Source organism: Amblyomma maculatum, chromosome 10 (assembly GCF_055883805.1).
Source record: "Amblyomma maculatum isolate TAMU_Amacu chromosome 10, ASM5588380v1, whole genome shotgun sequence".
Lineage (NCBI taxonomy): Eukaryota > Metazoa > Arthropoda > Arachnida > Ixodida > Ixodidae > Amblyomma > Amblyomma maculatum.
This window is the reverse complement of record NC_139353.1, coordinates 17,973,782-17,996,232: the sequence shown is the minus strand read 5'-3', so window position 1 is coordinate 17,996,232 and position 22,451 is coordinate 17,973,782. Positions and strand designations below refer to the sequence as shown.

The 22,451-nt window shown below is 44.7% G+C and overlaps 1 protein-coding gene across 1 annotated transcript; it reads left to right on the top strand.

The window, feature by feature from the left end:
• Positions 1-10,348: 10,348 nt before the first annotated feature.
• Positions 10,349-18,550, top strand: LOC146175712 (uncharacterized). The gene is made up of 5 exons (XM_084580850.1): positions 10,349-10,382; positions 13,823-13,961; positions 15,532-15,677; positions 16,952-17,081; positions 18,310-18,550. The coding sequence occupies exons 1-5, from the start codon at positions 10,349-10,351 to the stop codon at positions 18,548-18,550; spliced, it is 690 nt and encodes a 229-aa protein (XP_084436976.1).
• The last annotated feature ends 3,901 nt before the right edge of the window (positions 18,551-22,451 follow it).

The window sequence follows — 22,451 nt, the reverse complement described above, 5'->3', positions numbered from 1 at the left end:
ATTTTAACAACAATAACCGGAAGCCTGTCCTTCAACCTGCTCTATAGTAACACGAGATGTACACCTCAACGTAAATAACCGTTTCGCTCATAACGACTAGCACTGACCGTTTTTATGGTGAGCTTGACAATCAATGCGCTTTCCTGAATAATTTCTCTGCTCCCTTTGCTGTTGAGCAGTGAGCCAGCAGTCCCTAGATAATTTTAATAAGGAAGTAATTACTCATTGGCATCCACTCCACCCAAGCGCAAGCGCATATGGCCACAACGGAAACCTATACAGCTTTGTTAGGAACTTCGTAGTTAAATAAAAATTTGTCCTGGCCGTAAAAAAGCGTCTAACTATTGCTTCACACACATATTGAGTTAGCTGGCAGAATAACCTGCTTATGAAGAAATAAAGAAGGCGGGAAGAAAACAAAGAATAAAACAAAATCAGACGCCAGATATAGGAGACATTCAGGCACCTATATATAGGTTATTCAGGGCTGCTTGTATTAGTCCCTGTTAGCAACAACTATAATGCTTGCCCGTTATTCGCGACATTCATTTTCTGTCGCAGGTACTGTCAGCTATGACGGCTGTGGTGAGACGACGGAAATCGGCTTAGAGAAATAACATGGCTGACTCTAGTGCCCATTAACGAATTCCTGACGCTGGTGGTATTTTCCGACTGGAAATGTGTGCGCATCCGATTCTCACAGAACACGCCATCTCAAACCACAGTGTGTAAGTGCCACCTTTGGTGGTAGCTGCCTTCGCATAACGCCGCCGGTACCAGTATTGCCTGTACCAGGAGCGCTTCGTTGCCGTAAACAGTGATGTTTGGAGACAGAGAACTAATATAAGCGGTCATTGCCGGCTTCTATTTGTTTCCTCTGCATCAAAGGACGCCGAAGAGCTCGCCATATATACAGTCTCCAACGCAGATGCTAAACACAGAGGTGCTCGATCGCACTAAACGGCATGCTTACGGTATAATGTTGGAGTATAAGGCAAGGGCGCAAGCAGGAAGTGTGGTAATTTGAATGCATCGGCGTAGACATCAGCGGGTTCTTAGGCGACCGGAGCGATTTCGTAAGGAATATATTACGCGAACTAGTGTTTCTACTTTATCGCTGTTCCGCAATTTTGAATCGCTGATTGCCGGATCCGATCATAGGAGCAAGGAGACAGCCAGAACAAGAAGAAGCAAGCCGCGCCGGTGAGGCCTTGTACTGACGGGGCAAAGTACAGGCAGTAGGGAAAGTACAAATCGGAAGACTTCTTCGCCACGGCACCATGCGATATAACGATCGTCTCGCCTTCGGAGGTCAGCGGAAGCTTAAAACTTGCGCAAGTGGAGCTCCGTGGTAGGGGAGCTTCCACGTTTTTGCGAGATGTTCGCCGTTCACTGCCTCTGTTGTGAAGCAGAGTACACTGTGAAAGTTTGAAATGATCAGAAATTGATGCTTATAGTCCTTTTGTGTCCAAAATACGGCTTGTATCATCGCCACAAAAAGACATCGCCGCTTTAAAGTGAGTGCGATAAGGGGATGAAACAGTTGCGCAGGTCTTATACTGCCATAGCGAAGTGATACCACGGGGGAGGAAGTGCACGCTCAGATGCATGATCCCATGCTCGGCGTTGTTTTTTTTTTTGTGTACTTTCTCTCCCCTCGTTGTGTCGCCTCGCTATATGTTACACCAGGTAGCCCAACACACCCTAATGGTGAAGCGGGGCAATAGAGTTCCACTCAGCAGTCCAAGATCATGCAGTAAAAGACAAAACTTTAATCAAAATTCTTGCATAACTGAAAAACGCAGAAAATGTTCCGATTGAAAGGCTCATTTCGGGTTGCATTCAGTCTACAGGTTCAAAGAAGGGAATTATTGGCCGGATCAATCAGCCCCAAGTCGCCGACAAGGGCAGCACTAGCCATAATATTCTTTTTTTTTTGCAGAGTATTGAAGGATAAAAAAAAAGAGGAATAATGTTATCCTGGATGGATGATGATTACCATGTCAGGAATGTTTAAAGCACCATTAAATACAAGATATGCAAGACACGTGGGAGATAAAGTGTGAGGAATATCAATAATGTGTCACTGAGGGTAATACTGAACTTTGCTTCCGGCTTTATTTTCTTGTAAAACTTGGGGACAGAACAGGGATTCAAGTTGCTGCCCCGTCAGAATGAAAAGTTGGGAAAATTTTGGCTTTTTAAATGTTAAAGCCGTATTAATGCCTTTACAAAGAAAATCCGAGGTGTCCGCAGTGTACTCACAGATGACACTAAAATACATCATCAAGCACCGTATGATGAACAAGCTATGAAGACAATCTCGTGACATAGACAAATCCGTTACCGAAGGTACTGCCATTCAGACAATGTTGCGCACATCGTTCGTCTATATATACTCAAGTACATGGGACGTTTTAGCTTTAGTCCACGTGAAATAATGCTGTAATCATGGTGATAAACGATTTGAAAGTAGAAGAGAAACAACATGCCGCCAGTGGGGTCTGAACCCACGGCATCCAAATTTCGCGTCCACTGCTCTACCGACTGCGCTCAGTGGCGGCTGTTGAATCTACTCTTGAGGTTATGTTTCTAAAAACGCAGAACATATAGCCAAAATGAGTATGAATTGGCCTGACGAGGCGGGAAGTGATAAGTAATTACCATAAATGTGGTAATTAGGAAAATGAAGTTGATGAGGGTGTAATATATCGCAACGACAGCTAATTAAGGACGAATGTTTCATCATGCCTTGCTACTCGCTCCACATAATTCCTGACTCACTGGTCTCAAAGTTGCAATGCGCCAGTCGCTGTCAAGCCACACAGCCACTGAATGGAACAGGGGCATGCACAAGCCCAACAGATACTTCTGTGGTGGGACATTTCCCCCCTTGTCGCCCTGGTGGGCCATTTGATCTCACGACATCACTAATAGACGCCTAAATGGCATCAGATTTAGAATCTCGTGTCAAAACTGTGACGCAGCTGTTCTTCGTGCAGCGTTCCAGTTAATGTCATACATTTGGCTCTCTAATTGGCATGCTAGGCTGGTCTAGTTACCGACATGCCCTAATCTTTCACGACACTATGTGACCCCGTGCACCAGGCATTTCAGAGGAGGAGGAGGAGAGGGCGTCGTCATAGAAGCAGAAAGGGTGCAGAGGGCCTCACGCTACTAGTTGCGGGGCGGCGCGCACCACAGGAGGAAGCTTGGGAATCGGGCATCGCTGTTCAAGATAACTTTTGCCTTCACCCACGTTGGCAATCCTCTTGAAATTTTCTTTAGTAGTTATGTTGCGTGTAGCTTATACCTGAGAGCGTTTGACATTGTCATAGCCCCAAGTGTTGTCATGTAGTTCATGTGATTCGCGAGTCTGCAGAATTCTTGCATCGCGCCAGCACTAATTTCTTTTCATATGGTCTCGTTCAAATAGTAAGGCAGCAGGAGTTAAAGGGTTTTGCTACAAGTTCCCACAAAACCTTCTACACTCCATAGGCTGCAGCATATAGGCTTCAAATAAAATGGATTATTATTTACTAGCGAGTTCGGCATTATGCATTTTTCTTCGTTAAACACATCGGATTTCGCGAGAAACTGTAACTTCGGCCAGTATTTATGCACGTAATATTTTGAATGTGCCCCACCGCTGGGGCGTAGTGATTGCGATGGCCGATACTGTACCGGAGTGCTCGTTTCGAGCCCGTCAGCCGTCGGCTGCGTTTTGATGAAGGCGAAATGTTCGGGTGCTGGGCATTGTCAGTGCACGTTAAAGAACCCCAGATTGTGGAAATTTCCAGAGCCCTCCACTACGGAGTCTCTCGTAGTCTGAGTCGCTTTGGGACTTTAAACCCTACAAACCAAACCAAACTATGCTGAATGCAGTAAGAGATGAAACAAAAGCGTTAATAACGAGTGCATGCCAAACACGGAAAGGAATTATTGGCTTTGTTGGGCTTGTTCATTAGCTCAAGAATTGATTCACTGGAAGACGGCAAAAAACGTGGGTTACAAAAACAAATCTCTAGGTCTGAGGAAATTAAAATTTGAAACCGATTCCACTTATTAGGAACACTCCATGAGGGGTGGTCGGAAGGCTAAGGGTAACCTGTCTCCGTTTTCTTGCCATTAAATGTTAGTCTTATTAATTTAACGGTTACATATATCTGTAACTAGGACTTGCTTCAAATTGTTGTTTGAAAGTTTCAGCCTCTCTCTATGTCAACGTTGTAACAAGGTAGGTTTTAGTTTTGGAGACCGCGCATGTTCACAAAACAAAGTTGCCTTTGCCTTAGGTCAAGGCGGCAAGTTAGAAAATAAATTTAAATTGTGCGAGGAATACTTAGTCGGCTGGCATGCAATAACATCAGCTGTCACTGATGCGGTCATTATGTCTCATTCTGAGGAAATCACGTAAGGCGCTCACTGTTGCTTAATACCTGTGACTGCACGTTGTTTCACAGAGTGGCGATAATTACTTGGGATGGCGTCAGCGATAAGGTTACATTATCAGCTTTTGGTTCAATTGCCCAGTTCTAAAGCTCTAGGGTTTTATTTCCCCTTCTGCATGGTACATCAGGGAAACGTTCAGCACCTCCACTTTCTCAGCTGCCTCAAGGACCATCCAAGGGTGGTGCGCGCATGTACGCGACCTTAAGTGGCACCCAAGGTCTGCTTATGCCTCGGGAGCACCCGGACGCGTGGCAATGTCACTGCGTGCGCAATGATCGTCTTCGTGACACACATTCATAACAAATAATGATATCACAGAAAGTGTTATTTTTACAGCATGTTATCCCAGCAGACGTATTTAAGTCGATATTGTCGACCATAAACCCTGACTGCTCATTGGAGGGTCAAATTCTAAAGTTAAAGCTCAGCTACTTTGGTCATCTGATGAGAAGAGAGGAGTCGCTGGAGAAAGATTTGATGTTGGGAAAGGTTGAGGGTCGCCAGAGAAGGGGTAGGCAGCGAACGCGATGGTTAGATGGCATCCTCGAGGCGCTGCAGGTGAAGTTATGTGATGTTAGGAAGATACTGAGAGATCGGAAAGCGTGGCTTGACATGGCCCATAGGGTCACGAAGAGTCGGACACGACTGAACGACTGAACTGAATTGACTGAACTGGTATTAAACCTTATAATTGACGTGACATCAGTAGAGCATGACGGATACCTTGCACGTTTAGGTGAAGTATTTCCTATTATGTCAACAAACTAAAAATTGAAGTTAACAGAGTAAGTGAAATACATTTTCAGCAGGCAACCGCCCATATAACGTAAAGAAATAATTCTTAAGGCATTGTTGACAGCCTTAGGATGAATACTGAAGAGAAGGCATTTAGGTGGCTGGTATGGGGTTTTGCAGGGTTCATAGCGTTCTGCTGTTAAATGCGAATTCGTGGTTTTCAACAAAAGCGACAACAGCTAATTTTCTATGCAAGCATATAGTGTAAAAATATTTCTGGCTGCTATTTCCCATCCATTAGAAGCTCCCCAGGGGCTGAAAATTAATTCGCCGTCCATCGATCCAGTCCGAACATATTGCGGGCCTTTCACGGGCCAAGCGAAACAGGTTTTCGCATTGATTGTAGAAAATATGCATTGCCTGCTGTTGACGTATGCGCGCAACACAACTAAGTGTAACAGTCTCGCTAAATGCTGCTTTAAATTTCGGTCTCCGCTAAGTACTTATTAGTCTTAACAATGCTTTCGGATGCTTTAATCAAACGCACCCAAATGTAGCGAATTTCACTCTTACTCATGCTATTAGTCTTGGATGCTTGTGCCTTATAACGGTATCGATCACTTGATGTTCATAAAAAACAATACTGGCGTTGTGGAGCAAATTAAACTCGAGTGAATTCGGGTATTTGAAACCTGCTGTTGATTGTTTTTAATATCTCCTTGATCTAGTGGTTACAGAGTCGCTGCCGGTCTAGCCAATAGCTCTTTACTCAAGGGCTGCTACTCTGGTTATAAGCGTTGTATGGGCACTGTTAGATAGATGATCACAAGGTGGCTGCCACAGTTATTCATCAGCATGCAGGATCACCTCGACGCAGCCATCATTGAAATTGTTTCAGCACCGTGCTACTCACAACGTTTCGAAGTTTATATCACTGAAGAGTGTTTCCGTTCTCCGTATCCTAGCCCGCATCCATAATCCGTGCCCTTTCTATGTATTCATAATATCAGCATAAATATACTGATAGTTTAACGAATAGTATAATACAGCACCTCAGTCACCTTCACGCATTTCATGCGGGGCGACAAAAAGTTTGTGGCGTTTCTATATCTTGATACTTTCGGCTGCATGTTGGGCCAGGGCGGCTACTAGCAAAAGGAAGAGAAGAGCAATGGATGAATAACGATGACGACGGTGATGAATAAGGTGGCAGCAAGCGGTACATACAAAGTTACGACGTGTATAGCGAGATAAGGTGGCGGCGCTCGTGAGGTCTGATGCATCGGGAGATAGAGCTTACCTCATTGCGCCGCTGCTTGTTTGAAGCATGCATGATGCTGTGCATGCAAGACTTCATGCTCTGAAGGATATGATCAGGATGGAAATTTTTGAAATATTCCATAACGAGTTTGCCGCAGTCAAGGGATAATATCCGCCTAAGTTTACTGAAAATTGCAGATAAAAGCTGTTCCGTTATACAATAAAGAAGAAACAAAATATTGCAAGAAAGCGGTCAAGTTAAGGTCTTTATATTCATACAGCCTGGAACAGAGCACGCCTGGAGACCAGATTTAAGGGCGGCAGACATGCATAAATTACAGAAGTCAGAGCATTTTTCTTTTCCACAAGTTCTCGTGTCACGTAAAATTGGGTTGTTCTATGCTTTATAAGGTCGTAGAGGCTAGTACTTTCAATAATTCCTGGCACGAACGAGCTCATAATGCTCTCCCTTATCCACAGGGAGAGGTCTGCCTCCGACGAAGTCTTTAGAGCGAGTTCTAAGCTAACGTTCTTTCTTCCTGCATTTGTTTATGGACACAGCCTTAGGAGATGGCTTATATTAACACCAGCAGCTGGTGTGGCACTTTGGCACATTGATATATAACAAAGGTTAATCAGCGTGAGCTGTGGGAACATTCTATCACGTATGTCGGTACGGAGTGGGTATGTTTTCTCGAAGCCTTTCTATGACATCGGAGTCTCTCTATTACGTCGGTATACAGACTGCACATATGACCTTTGAACCGAAATGGCACACAGTGAGCCGTTAAAAACTCGAAGGGGACCAAACTGCTGAGTCTTCTGTGACATTCGTATGAAATCGCTACTGCTACTGAACACTGTGGCGCGTTACATGCAAAACCTTTTCCGAGTGTTGTCTCTGAGTTGTTCTCATCAGAGTTTCCTTCCTTCTTGTCAAAGCCTTCCAGTTTAGCTAGCGCTGCTCAGGCTATAGGTATATAACACCTTCTTTTCTTTCGGCAATATTTCCTTGACCGATGCAGCTTGCGGCGCTGCAAGGTATATTAAATAAGCTACTGCGCTTTGTTATGGTTGGCAATGAACGATGAAAATAAAAACTGAGAAGAAAAACGGAATATTTCTAGGCCATGGTGTAGACATCTAGTGCAAAGTGGCAATAAGTGCCTTACATGAAATGCTATTTGGAAGCAATGTTTGTAAGGCAAAAATTAAATATGTGAAAGGATCAACGCTCCTACATTGAATGTTCGAAAAGAAAACCACAGTTAAAGCAAACATTCAATTTGTCAATTACACCAGAACATGATTAGGGCGATGAGGCCGGAAAGACAACATGGTAGGGTTGGCCGTCATGCGTCATCACAAGGTTGCGGATTTTGCTATTCCTTGTGTCTCTCCCCTTCCGCCTCAAATGAACAAGACAGGAACATGGGTGGCCGATACCACAGTTCATTTCGATGCAAACAAGTGTTACTTGGCTCCGCCGAGATTCTATTTTTTCCCTTAATATGAATATTATGCTGATGTATGCGGTAAGTCATTGTTGCTAGGAAAAACAAGTGAGCAAGAAGAAAGACAGCTTTAACACAAGATGGGCCAAATGTGTCTTTTTTTGGAAGTTAAGTCGTGCTATTAGCTATTCTTTCAGAGGTATTTGTCTTAGATAACGGTAGACTGGTGGAGCTAACGTCACTGGCGCGGACAATATTGGGCGAAATTGAAAGCATTGTATAGATGTTCTCCTTGGCAGATGTACATGATGCTTCAATTTCCTGAAGTAACATAAGGGCTATGAGGATTCGTCAAATAGTTGAAAGCTTTAAATGTATTTAAACCGCATAAGGCTATCTATCGTGTATCGATAGCGTGCAACGCGGAGCGTTGTAAGCACGAAAAGCGTCCTGCATCGATTCTTGGAAAACTGGGACGAACGTGCCGCCGGATCCGGATGTCGAACTTATGCAGAAAATTCTAAGCTTTTCCATCCAATAGGGAGGCGCTGGAAAATCAACCCTCACTGCACATATAGCACCCAGGCGAGATTGGCAATAGCGTAGACAGAGTAGTTTCATTTTCTGATGACAAGGGCCGATTCCGCCATGGGTGCAGGTATCGCTTTTTTCAAGCGTGGAATTTGTAATATGCTCATTTTGCCAAATTTTAAAGCACAAAAAATACAGGGACGTGAGAGAGACACATGGCAAAGCGCTTTGTCTAGTCTTTCTCACGCCCCTGTCTCTTGCGCTTCAGGCCTCACCAAAATAAGCAAAGTCTAAAAGTGAGCCCAAGAAACAGCCTTTTAATATGCGTTGGTGCCTAGGAAGGAGCTATGTACACAGACAGCTTACCGAGAACTGAGGTGGTGGCAACAATGCATTAGTTTTATGAAAAAAAAAAGTTTTACGCAGCAAATGCAAATAAAAGCGGCACAAAAGAGGGGCATCACATACACAATGGAAACCATGTCGGTGGAAAATCTTTTCCGTCATAAACCTTCATCAATGTGAGCAGCATTTAACTAACACTTGTTCGATTGAACCAACTTGTTCATCTATACAGCCGAATATGCGCGTTATGCCCAACTTTGCAGGCCAATTAGTCATGCTCATATGCATTTTCATTTTGACTAGACTTGCATGCAAAGGATTAAAGCTGGCAGCATCTTGAAGTCTTTATGCTATTCAAAATGCTGTTGTTACCGGGATTCCGCTGTTGCTGTGCAATGGAGCTGATAGAATCACGAGGCAGATGTAAGGTCACCTATGCCATCAACGGTTGCTTCATTTAGCCACGTAGTAAGATATGAATGCAGCCAAACGTATCTCTATAGCCAGTAAAAAGCAGGCAGGAGCTATGGCGCACAGCAACCGCTAATGCAGCGGGGGCTATAATGATCCCAGTTCAACACGAAAAACAGAAGCGGGTGAACGCAGCACGTAAACCCCTAAAAGCGGCCTATTAAGAAACGAAAGCAGCGGTTGGCTACAGGGACCATGCGCGTCGCTTAGCTCGAGGATAAGGGGCAGATGAAGACGGGGCTTCCAATAGTCAAAAGACCTGGCTGATGCTCAAGTGCAGCTACCACCATCTATGAACCGTTCAAGTATGCGCTACGATTTTAAAGCAACGCTACTGTATGCTTTCGCACAATATTGACAATGAGACATATACCATAAATATTTTGTAAATCTTCTCTATTAAAACGCAGCTACCGCGGCCGCGATTCTATCGCCCAACGCTGGGCATGGCAGTCGAATTCTAGAACAGTTAGGCCACGTTCGCACTGACACTTATTATTACGCCTGCTATTCTTAGCAAGCGACACACATGCCAAAACTTTCGCACTTGACTTGAGTGATTACGAATAGGGAAAAACGCTCAGTCAGCACTTAATCCATTTGCGTTTTCGCTGCGTTATGTTTGTAGGGCGAGAAAACCTATAAAGTTAATTTTTCCTGTGGGCTATGTCTAAAAGCAAAACATAGTTAACGACACTTACGACACCCTCTGCTCCTATGAGCAGCGCACGGGTTCACAGCACGCGTCAGGCTGATTGCGGCATCGAGAAGACCTTGCGCTTAGTGCGGATACGTGTATGCCGTAGGACCCTGTAAGTAGTGACGTTTTTGGGCAAGGGTACTGACTGCTCACCAGGGCAGGTTCCGGTGGCAATGGCTTTCACCTTCGAGCATCCCTCTCATGCGCTTTCCTCTCAAAGTTCTCCTCTAAGTTATCGCACTTCCACTTTTCTCTCCTCTACGAATACTGCCGTGCGGAGTGGCCCTCGCCTCTTGCCCGTGGAGGCCTATAAAAAGAACTGGGGCTGATGGGAATCTTCCAAAGTCCTAGTGTGCTTTCACTTCACCTTTGGACCCGAGCGCGGACGCATTCGACAACCATGACTAGGAGTGGCTTGTGCCTCTTGCTAATTGGTGCGTATTTTGGGCATTCCATTCACGGCTTGGCAGGGTTAGCTTGCCGCAGGTAGGACGCGTCACTAAATCACAGGCTTTATTTAAACAATCGTGATGAGCGAGTCGGTCTCCGGTCGTCGCCTATCCTGAATATTTCTCTGCACTCACCCAATTTTTCATGTGTCGCCAATCGCAACGAAGTATACAAGGTTTGGATACCGTCATCATCTGATCAGAGATTCTTATACTGCGCCCGAACCCCATCCCTGTTGTACCCTGTAGGCTATTTTGCTGCAATTTAGGGAGTAGCCAACATCTTATTTGAAGAATTTTCTCTCATTAGGGGACGAACTACCAGTGATTAGATTCAACCTTTCTTCTATCGACATATAAATGCGGATTATATTGTTCATTTTGAGGATAAGTGGTCTAAAAATATCACTCGTAAGACATAAAAAGCAGTCATTCATTATAGCGACAAAAACACGCGCTGGGCCATGTCCCAGAACAAACGAAGAGGACGTCTTGCAATTGACTACTTTTCGGTCAACGGCGCTTCCGCATCTCGCGCTACCGATGTTTGGTGGCAAGAAGAAGGAAGGGAGCGCTATGGAGAAACACAAAACAGCTACAGCATCTTCTAAGTAATAAATCGCGTAAGGCTCACATTCTGCATTATTCAACTCAGTGAGGGAAATTTTTGTTTACATATTTATGTCAATCATTTCGGCTGCCATTGAGTTTGGTAGCATGACAAAACGTTTACTATAAACAAATGCTTGGTCTCATCCTGTAGCACAAGCTGCCGCTCGGATATCAGGCTTCTATCTTGTACGGGATTCTTCGATATAAGCATAAGCATCTGAACTTAAGACGCCGGGTGCTGGGCTCCTATGCAAACCGTTTCTCTTCGATTGCATAGAAGAGAAATTGGCCGTTTCGTTAGTAAGCCGCTCTCGTTATTGATGCGAAACAGGATGCGCGACCTTACCTTAAGAAAGCTAACAACGTGTTCCCGGATGCTGAAAAGAGCAACTAGAAAAGCCTATATAAAGAACGAAAGGACACGCATTTTGTGTTCCCTAATGATAAACCTTATTACCCTAAGGACACATGCTCGTAGACAAGATTTCCTTTGCTTTCTCTCTCATCCTCTTTTAGCTATAATGCCTCTATGATTACATTCTGTAATTCTTGCTGGCTAACAGGCAACACAGATTACACATCCGCCAATGAGTTTCACATGGAAGAGACTCGAGTCTACCTACAAGTTATTTCAAGTCAGATGGCACGGTTGAATCTGCACAGGCAGCAAGGAAGCCATAAAGGTTATTCTATTGGTATCATTACTGCTTTTCCCTTTTCAATGGCTATACGGGTGCAGTCATCATACACACTCAATTTACAGCTTGGCATATCAAAACTATCGAAAAGCGCCAACTAGGGCTCTTGGTCTCTCAAATGAGGTTAGTTTTTATTTAATACTATGAATCCCATCAGGGATTGTAACAGGAAGGGCTGTGAGCATACGCACACTAAAGCCTATAAGCATACATAATAATACATGGTGTAGAGTGTTACATGCATCTTACAACATTCGAAGAAAAAAGGGCATATCACATATATTAATTACATGATTACGGATGATAACTAGGTCAAAAGGTTTATGACAAAAAAAATTCTGTCGCAGTGTCAGCGAGGGGATCGGTATTAGTTCTAATTAACAGTCAAGGCACAATTAGTTCAGCTACTGAGAAAAAAGCGGTAACCTTTCATTCAAGGCTTATACCAAAAGAGCGTCTTAAAATAAGGGGAGGGAAGGACGACTACATTGCTGACGTCTTTTGCTGGCACACAACTTCAAGCTAAATTTTGACGTGCAATGATTCAGCGACTAGGCGGTATAGCGAAGACTCCGTTAATTTCTATTCTTGCAAATTCAGGCCTCGCTGCGAGACCGTTTTATGTCAAACGTCTCTACGTCACACCTGTAGACATATGGGCTGCCAAAATGTAACTGAAAACGTAAAAAAAGAATGCTCCATGCAATGAGCAGTAGTATGGTGTGGAATGACATGACATGACAAGACATGAAATGGCACGTCATGGGAGTTTCAACGTCTGGAAAGTGAACATGGGCAGTCAGGGACGCATTAAAGAAGACTTTCTGATTACTTTCGACCCCCGGGAGCGTCGTTCAGGCAAAGGCTACTGCAGCGTGTCAAGCAGGCAGAAGATTAACGAATTCTCAGGTGTGGAAATGTGGGAATAGAAAAGTTTTGATTTAAATCTCATCATCAAAGGAGAAGCCCGACTTGGCAGCTCCTGCACTGTTATGTAGCCTCGGGACGTTGCACAACCAACCGATCAGTCAATGTCAGGCCATGCGATCTGTCAAGTATGCCCTTGGCCAAAGCTATGGCCGTCATTTTTCGCCTCACAATGCCGACCACGCTGGGTCTTCTGCAGAACGGGGCCTTCAATGCTGTCGCATTAAATAAGACCAATATTTCCTTCTTCGATCATAATTTCTGACAGTGAAGAGAAAAAAGAGCCCTACTTTCGTCATTTTCCGTGTGTATTAGAACAAATATTTTTTTATGGTGTCACGTTGGTGTCTATTAAAACAAATATATATATTTTTTTGGTGTTTCATTGATGTCGATCGTTCGGCAGACGATGCCTCAGTGAGAGAAAGTGCACCAATATATTGTGGTTGCGTAGAGTGGCGTTCTTGCATTGTAGTGCCGTGGGACAATAAACGCGACCACAAAATATTTTGGCACACCGCACCTAGTTCATGCACATCTTATAACTATATAACTATAAGAGCACGATAAATACGAATGCATTACTTGCTGAATGGAATCTCAGTTAGGGATCATTAAGTAAGTTAAAATTGGGTAACTTTTGGCGGAGCGCACATTTTCTGTCTTCTTTGCTTGATCTCTATTATTGTGCAGATATTAATTCTTGTTCCTTCATCAAACAAGAATGAAGCTGTTAGAATTATATCCCATGGATAACACCAGAAATCTAATAGAGACCACCTATAGCCGAATTTTTCTGTTGAGCGGGCCGAAGAGGCAGCAAGAACCAATGGAATCCTGTACCTAGGAACACCACCTGCAGATCAAGACCCCAATGCCTAAACCCCTTTTTATTTTGTGGAATAAGGTTTTCTAGTACTACTACTGCTTGCGAAACGTACGTTCTGAAGGTTGGCCTCTTTGCAAGGAAATCGTGATTTTCTTGTAAGTATGCCAGAGATTCCGCGTCTTGGCATTCATTCAGTAATTTCAAACAAGCAGTGTTTCCACTGTAGCAGGAGTATTCGTAAAAAGCTCGATTTACGGCATCTGGTTGTTAATTGTTTTTGATTGTTGTTTTAGTTTTTTATCCCAAAAAATGCTGAAGCATGTATACTCAATGGCATGCAACCGATTTATTTCTTCCAGGCCTCTTTGGCTTGGCATGCGCCGCCCCCAAGGCTGACTGTGACATCAAGAAGCTGGATGCCTGCGCGGCTGACCTTTTCCTGTTCGGCTCTTCGGAGAAGATCCCCGTCACCCTTCCCGAACTTAAGTCGTTCTGCGCGTGAGTGTGACAGCGTTGTTGTCTTCATTAAATCGTAATTTCCCTATGAATGCCATACATCAGTCATCATGGACGGTAGGATAGTGTACTATGTCTAATAGCTATTGTGCATGTTAGAATCTGTAACGAAGCATTTGTTTCTCTGCTAAATTTGAAGCAGACATTTAGCAGTTTCTCTGCTAGGGTTGATAGCACAACAAAACTTTAGTGCTACATTTTTTTTTACCAGTATTGACGAAGTAGAGTACCAACAAAAACGGGACATGCTTATACAAACCACACTTTAAAATAGACGCACCACCTCCCTGATAGGCAACCCTAGAATGAATAACATTGGAAAATAAGCAACTTCCCACTCACTTAGCCATAGTCAGCATTTCGGCCCTGAACAAACAGGACCCCATAAACGTATAAAAAAAAAAAGCGTGGAAACAACCACAAAAAAGTTAACCAAATAGAGCCAACTAATTGACGTGGGTGGTTGGCCTCTGGTATTGATTTAATCTCAAACGGGATATTTTTTCACGTTGCCGGATGGATTACATTACAGCGGCGAGCTGCTTCCTTCTGCTCAAGATAAGATCGCGAACGTGGTGTCTAAGCGGTCTTGAAGGGCGATGGTAATCTGTGGCGCGTAAGGTTCCCCATAATTAGACTCTTGGCCTGGGCAGGCTTGCGTGCACATTACAGGCCGTGAACATTATGAATGCAATGCAGCGTGCAAAATTGCTGCAAAGCTTATAGCGTTCTGGTATAAATCCAGCGCTTTTGCTTCCAGGCTTGCGAGACTAGGAGGCCAATCAGATCAGACGAAAGATTTACGTTGTGTTAATATGTTTGCCAAATAGGTCAGAGTCTCGAGAAAAATAAATTGGTCAAGACACCAGCTAGGCAGGATAATTGCTGTTCGTTGAGTTTGTTGGCATAGAAAAAATTGGCTCCAATGCATGCTCGACTTTGGATGCGAGCAACTCTTACATTTCGTAACAAAGAAGTTCCTTCGTACGACTCTTCCCTTCATGAGCCTGGCTGCAGATAAATTCCTCCGGCTTTCAATTTGTAATAGCTCATAATTGCATTGAGGACAAGCGAATACGTTGTGCGACCTGGCAAACTTTCCATTTTGCCGGTATCTGCACGCGCTACTGTAAACCTTCCTTTTGATTTCCCGGTACGACATCAGCGCTATCTTCATATAGACTGCCTTCACCTCTATGTTACACGTAGACAACAGAGGTAGAAGTAGGCAACCGAGTTTAATTATTGATAGTTATTTCTGAGCTCTTCTGTATACAATCTTTCTGCTCTGTCTACCCGTGCACTTCAATCCTTGATACTCCAACATCCCCTCCACGTGCTTTGACCTGGTGCAATGCCTCGAATATTTCTGATGATACTATTTACTAAAACTTTCCGTATTTACCCTTTCTTCTCTATTTGCGTCCTTGTCAGGCCATCCGGCCATATGGTCTTGATGCGGTAAGCCATGGATGTTCGGAAATGTTATTCGTGTTCTCTATTAAATTGTGCTTTCCCTCCTTTTTTTTGTTTCTTTTCTTTGACCTCGCAGGAAACAGCTGAAATCGGAGGAGTGCGCCCGCGACTACACGAAGCGCTGCACGGACAGCGTCGCCCAGGGCATCGGAAGCATCTTCCTTGACGACATCAAGGCCGAGATCGAGGGACGATGTGCAGAAGATACTACTTACCACAACGGTAAGTGAACTAGCCGGGTACTGCGGAGAAACTACTTAAGTGAGCTAGCCGGGTGTTGTGAAGAAACTACATAAGTGAGCTAGCCGGGTACTGTGGAGAAACTACTTCATGGTTAAAATCTACCCGTACTCAGAATCCATGTTGCAATATGAGAGATTACGCACCCCGAACCCAAAGGGAAACAAATGGTCAAAAAATCATAAAAAACAATTTGAAGTCATCTTCAACAGCCTTAAGGAAGGAAAAGTTTACAACAGATACCTAAGCATTTGAAATGTCAATGAAAAAATTTACTTAGGGCAGGCATTTACCTCAGGGCAGGACAACGAGAGCGAAGTAACTAAAACAACGAGAAAGTGGTGGAGTGCCTTTTGACAGGCAACCTCAGGCCATGAATTGGAATCAATGAGTATCCCTCAAAAGGAAACTATAAATCTACGCCCTATCTTACCGGTACTAGCTAGTGCGCAAAAACATGGTGGTCAGCTAAAATTACTGGACTAAACAGACAGTCCCGCAAGCTTTGAAAAGGAAAACAAGGGAGGAGAGCGGTCCAGGAAAGAAGCACGTTAACGACATTATAGTCGAAATTAAGATGTGATGGGCGTGAGTAGAACATGTAAGGCAGGCGGAAGATAACCAATGGTCCCTTAAGATAACGGTGTGGATTTTGGGCCAAGGAAAGCATAATTAGCAGTGGGGCGCCAGAGTGGTGAGTGGGCAGATTAGATCAGGTATTTTTCCTGTGATGAAGTGGGACGTAAGTGGCACAATACCGAGCTAATGGATTTATATGGAAGATGCTTTTGTCCCGCAGTGCGTGTAAAGTAGGCTGATGATGAGGGCGATAGCTTTTACTTCTGACTGAGTTTCGAACAGGTTTTTCCTCAAAAACCTGCTAACTCAAATGGCCGTTTCAGTGCCTAGGTACGGCGCAGAACCTAGACAGATTATTTGTTTGTTTTTGTACAAGAACGGAGGCGCCAGGTTGGGATTTGAAAGTTCAATGCATCCTACCCCGAAATCAATTTGACCTGTTTCTTGGAAGTGAAACTCACGAGCGCCACGGATGCACCGCGAGAGATATGAGCACGCGATATGATACCCAAGACTCGGACTGTTTGGAGCATTATTGTTCATAAAAGAAATGGCCAGTCGTATTTCACCCTGTACGTAGAGGTGAAACAATCTGGCTCAGTTAAGCATTTCGTAGAAAGTGGTGCAAATGTAGTCGTTAATACGGGGTGGTGCTGCTCGCTCTGCATGGCTTACAGACTACCTGAAGAACGCCCCTTGTCTGAGCAAGGTTGGACCTGCTTTCCACAAGTGCTTCCGAGGTCTCACTGCTGATCTGGACGTTGCTACTCGGCTGCCCAACAAGCAGAGGATCGGCGGAGCTTGCTGGTAAGTAAATTCCATTGCGCGCGCTCGGTGGTGAGAAACAACCTGGCCATAAGTAAAGGATAAATATAGATAACGAAGTCTAATGAACATCTCGTGGTAGCAGTCATGCGAAGGAAGGATAAGCATAAGCAAAGAAGTGTTACCTTTAACAGCTCCGTCTGCGAAAACTAGGAATCCTTTCGTTCTAAGGGGAAATTGAGTACAGTTAAAAAGCGCGGGTTGTCGGGCTAGTTAGTTCTGCATATTGTAGATGAAGTTAGCCCAGCAACTTTAACGAAGAAAAAGAAGATACACATTGAGTAGAGACTTTTGCCAAGAAAGCAGTGCACAGTGCGCAATGGCAGGAAAGGGCAACTCCTTTCAGTCGTTTTGTGATGTAAAAGGTACTCGTTTCATCGTCTTTCTTTTACGAAATGGTCGAACACCTAATTCCAGTGTGACTTCACTAAAGGGCGGCGAACAGCGCGTGTCCGCAGCACTTGCTGTAGAAAGTGACATTTCTTTTGTGTCGCAACGATCCCTTCTGTATTCTGCTCAGCAGCAGTGATATCCGTTGCGGATGCTGAAATGTTCCTCAGTGAGATCCAAAAGTTCTTATTTTGGAGCCTTTTTCTTAGCAACGTCTTTTCAGCAACGTCTTGAAATCTCCGTCGATGTAGAAAAATTGTGAAAACTTAGCCCGATATCGTTCTCACAAAGACCGTGAAAACTCCCCTTTTCAAAGTTTAATCCCGAAATTCGATGCACAAGGCAAAATTCACTGAATGTGATATAAGCGTGCATGCGTCAAGGAGTGAACTTTCACACCCAAAAACATTTTTTTACCCAATTTCGCCGTGTTCATTTCAAACTTATGCAAAAATTTAACTCTCAAAACAGCGTTTGTTTAATTTTTTTTCAAAATGTTTTTTATGCTTTTTAAGCTTTTATTTGTTTATTCCTGCCTTGCGTTCATTCCTTCTTCTTTTCTGCCACATTTTTCCTTCGTTCTCGTTTTTAATTTCTATCTCTCATTCTGCCTTGTCATTTTCTATCTTTTTTTCTCTTTTCGCCCCTTAATTTTATCTTTCTTGCCTTTCTTGCCTTTCCTGTTTCTTCTTTTTCTTTGTCCATTCTTGCCTTTCATCCTCATTTCGTTCTTCCGTTTTTTTTTCTTTTCTGATTGTTTCGTTGCATATCTTCCTCTTTCTTTATTCACCTTCATCACCGTGTTTCTTCTCCCTCGCAGCAAGTTCAACGTGTTCGAGGCGTGCGTGCGCAAGGGCATCGAGGGAGAGTGCAACGACGACGTGCGCGAGTTCGCCGAAGGCCTACTCGAGAAATACGCCGGCGAGCTGCTGGGCACAGTGTGCTCTGCTTACCGCTCCGGCGACAAGTGCAAGCGCCTCCCCTTCGACTCGGCGCCCGGCGACAAAAGCATTCGCTCCGTGCTCACGCCCCTCATCAAGGTCTCCGCAGCCCTCGGCTGATGAGCCGCGATGGGACGCCGTGTACCCGTTGCTGTTGTGTGAGTGCCGAGTAGAGCGCGTGTCGCTTGGAGCATGTGGGACCACTGAAAATGCCACAAGACGACGACCAGTATGACAAGATCGTTATTTTTAAACACCTGCTACAGATGAACGTTGACAGTGCGAATCTTGCCCTTCTTAAACGCGCTCTGCTTATTCTTGCATATAGGCTCTTGTCCGAACTAACGCTACTTAAACCATCATTGTTTAGTTCCGCACCTTAAAATTGTGCACCCGGACAATGCGCACGTCAGGCCTCGTGTTCCAAGCATCCTTTCGCTCGCTGTGCGTATATGTACGCGATGAGTGTCGTGAGGCTGAGACCCCCAGTGGAAGCCGCCCACGTAGAAACACATTGGAAGTGGTCTGTGAGCTGTGATCCATGTACAGAAAATAAACATTTATTTTGCGTGTAATTGTTTTTAGTATTCATTTAGTGGATATGGTGTGTCCGTACAGCATCTTTACACAGTGGATAAAACAAGGGAATGGAAAACATGCACAGAGTACAAAGTGAAACCAATGTAGCCTACCACACAACATAACTGACCGTACTCCAAAAGCTTGTCTCTGTGCACGAATTTGTCCTAAACGACACTTCGCTAAAGATTACGATAGTTTGGCCATACGTATAGGTTATTCGCGAGAATGTAGTGCTGCATGAATCTACAGCAGGCTGCTCAGAACTTTTCAGCCCGAGTTGCACTGCGTGTCTGTAGTGAAGACGGAATGCATGTCAATTGCTAATATTAAGTTGGCGCGGAAAGAGGTCTATCTTTACAAATTTCGGAACAGAAAAAGCCTGCATATCTCCTTTAAGGATGTGTACCGAATCATAAAAATACTGTAGGCTGTTGAAGCTTAGTAACGAAAAGCCAAAGAAGTCCTCAGAGCCCTTTCAAGCTAAAAGCATTATCTGTCATTCGGGAGGGATGATGGGTCGGGGATAAGGGTTATGCGCCTTCGCTGTGTTTTAAAGGAGCGTATTATAAACGAACACATGGCTATACTGCGAACCTGAATTCCTGAAATGCGTTGCCTTCGTTCTTTCATTATGCGAAGTATATTCTGGGAACTTCCTTCTTCGCGACATGTAAAGACAGTACATCACTCGCAGATTCATCGACTTCGTTATCCATAACGTCTTTCCACATTCATGTCGCAGCGCAATTCTACAAGTCTTCTATGAACGGCCACGCTCTCATCTTTCGCCCAAAGTTGGCTGTATTGTCACTCCTTGTCACGGCTTGATTTTTTTTTTTTGCGAAGTTTATTGCCTCAGGGCATAAAAGGAATGTTATGATGGATGAAGGGTGTGGTCAAATAAATGAAAAAAGGTTGGCTGATGCAATGAAATCGAGGAGTGAACGATGATGCGGTCCCAGTGTCCAAACAGCATACGACTGCGGATTATGGGGGGAGAGGCCAGCTGCCACCAGGTGCCGGATCCGCGTTGGCTTCAACGCTGGACAATCCCACAGTAGGTGATGGATGTCAGCTTCTATATTTCTAGACTTGCAGATGGGGCACCCAGGGTGTGGATATAAATACCAAAATTGTGGCCACTTTCGGATCACTGCAGGTGTTAGGGCCACCCCAACTCTAATCCTCCGAAGCGCCACCTCTTCTGCACGGGTTAGACCGCGGGGGAGGCTTACCGTACACGGAGGTATAAGAGCACGTGTACGGCGCCGGAGGTGCTCCTTTCTTGTTAAAAGCAGGGTGGCATTGTCCAATTTTATGAGGTTTGGCGATGTCGATGTTGAGTTTGAAAGGCGGGTCGCAGAATCCACTTGGCTTTGAGCACTTAAAAGGTCACGCGGGGTCCATTCAATACGAATTCGATTTGGTATGCGAGCCGCTAGACTGTGTATGTTCTGGCAGATTTCCGGGCTACTACTAACTCGTCTAAGTAGCTTTGTCACCTGGAGGGCATCTGTACGTATGATAATACGGGCCGTGGGAAGCATGGGAATGGCGGTCACAGAGCGAAGCGCCTCTTGCACTGCAAGCAGTTCCGCACAAAAAGAAGATGGAGGTTCTGGTAATTGAAATGTTGACGTCTTGTTCAATGAAGATTTGCTAGGACAGTAAACTGCTGTTATCACTTCACAAATTATGAGTTTTAAATACCATATTACCATCTGCTGCATGGACAGCAGATCTCATCATGTGTTTGGCGCATGATAGCCTTAGATGCTTATGCGCCATAAAACACAACACACAACACAACAACTTCACAGGCTTTGATGCTTGCGTCGACGTAAATTATAATAGAACCATGTGGCAAGCGGGCGTCTTGTTCCATAATTCGGTCGCGAAGTGACGACGCCGTTTCCTGTGTTCTTGGTCGGCGTAAATCAGTTGGCTTGTTATCGCTCAGCTGTACAAAACGCCAAGGAGGAAGAACTGGCAGTGGCGGTGGTAGTAGTGAATGTTTCGAAGCATAAGCCTTCAGAGCGCACATTGCGTGAGAGAGTGTGGCCTTAAGCTTGCGTGCATCACGTCGTTGCTGCACCAGTTCATCTATTGTGTTTAGTTGTGCGTTTTCTTGGAGCGCCACGACTGGTCTAATGCGAGGGAGGCAGGTGATGACCCTCATTGCCTCTCGATTTATAGCCTCAAGTCGATCCGATTGTGCCCTTGTCAAATGCTGAAATTGGGCTTGATAAACAAGGCGCGGTTGCACAACTGCCCGCACCAACTGTCTCGCAACATCTGAGCGAGCGCCGCCCATTTTTGGAGCAATGCGTCTAATCAAACCCAGTGTCTGTAACGCCTGTTTTTTAGCGCCAGACAGCCATGTAGTTCCAGTTCCTGACTCATGAATTGTTAAGCCCAATATTTTTACTGTTGGACTTTCCTGAAGGGGGGTTCAGGATAGATGTAGACAAATAGGAGTTGCCGATAGTTTACGGCGGCCCCAGCGGTTGGCGACTGATATGCTGGCGGAAAGTTCAAGGCCAATGGAAGATGCATATGTGCACGTAATATCTAAAGCTGATTGCAGGGCCGATGATTGAGTCAGTAGGTCGTTGTGTGTGCTCCACACCGTGATGTCATCAGCGTATATTAAGAATTTAACATCAGAAATTTCATGTAACCGCCATGCAAGTGAGATAAACACAATATTAAATAATGTTGGTGACAACACCGATCCCTAGGGTACGCCGCGAAGAGGGACAAATGATCCTATGGCCTCGTTATTGAGGCGTATTGCAAATTGTCTTCTTTCAAGGAAAGATTTTACAAAATTGCGTACTCTAAGTGGTAAATGAAGCATGTCAATTGAATCCAGAATGGCAGCATGACTGATATTATCGTAAGCCTTTTCTACATCCATGGCGAGGACGGTGCGTACATTGTGGCTGCGTGTTGATGATAATACGGAGGACGCCAAGACAGCCAATCCGTCTTCTGTGCCTATAGATGGTCGAAAGCCAATCTGGGCCGGGTGGTAGAAACCGTGATGATCAAGCCACCACGAGATTCGTGTGGCGAGCATTTTGTCAGCAATCTTGCAAATTGTCGCCGTTAAAGAAATAGGTCGAAAGTTGCTTAGGTCTGTTGGTGCTTTCCCCGGCTTTGGAATAGGGATCACAATAGCCGATTTCCAGCTGTCTGGTACATCGCCGTCTAGCCATACCTTGTTAATGGTGTCAAGGAGTTGAGGAAGTGCATCAACACTGAGGTTCTTGTAAACCTCGTACGTAATGGAGTCCGGACCGGGCGCTGTCTTTCGGTTGGCTTCATCTATAGCTGCAAGCAATTCGGGCATGGAGAATGGGCTCGCGATTCCCTCGGTATTGGTAGCAGATGGCAGCTTATCGACATGGGCTGGCATGCCCCACAAGTAAGTTCT

What these genes read in the sequence shown, in the direction of transcription:
- LOC146175712 (XM_084580850.1), top strand. Translation starts at nt 10,349, where the DNA reads ATGACTAGGAGTGGCTTGTGCCTCTTGCTAATTG. An exon ending in GAACTTAAGTCGTTCTGCGC is followed by an intron (nt 13,962 to 15,531) that starts GTGAGTGTGACA and finishes TTGACCTCGCAG; the next exon opens with GAAACAGCTGAAATCGGAGG. An exon ending in AGATACTACTTACCACAACG is followed by an intron (nt 15,678 to 16,951) that starts GTAAGTGAACTA and finishes CATGGCTTACAG; the next exon opens with ACTACCTGAAGAACGCCCCT.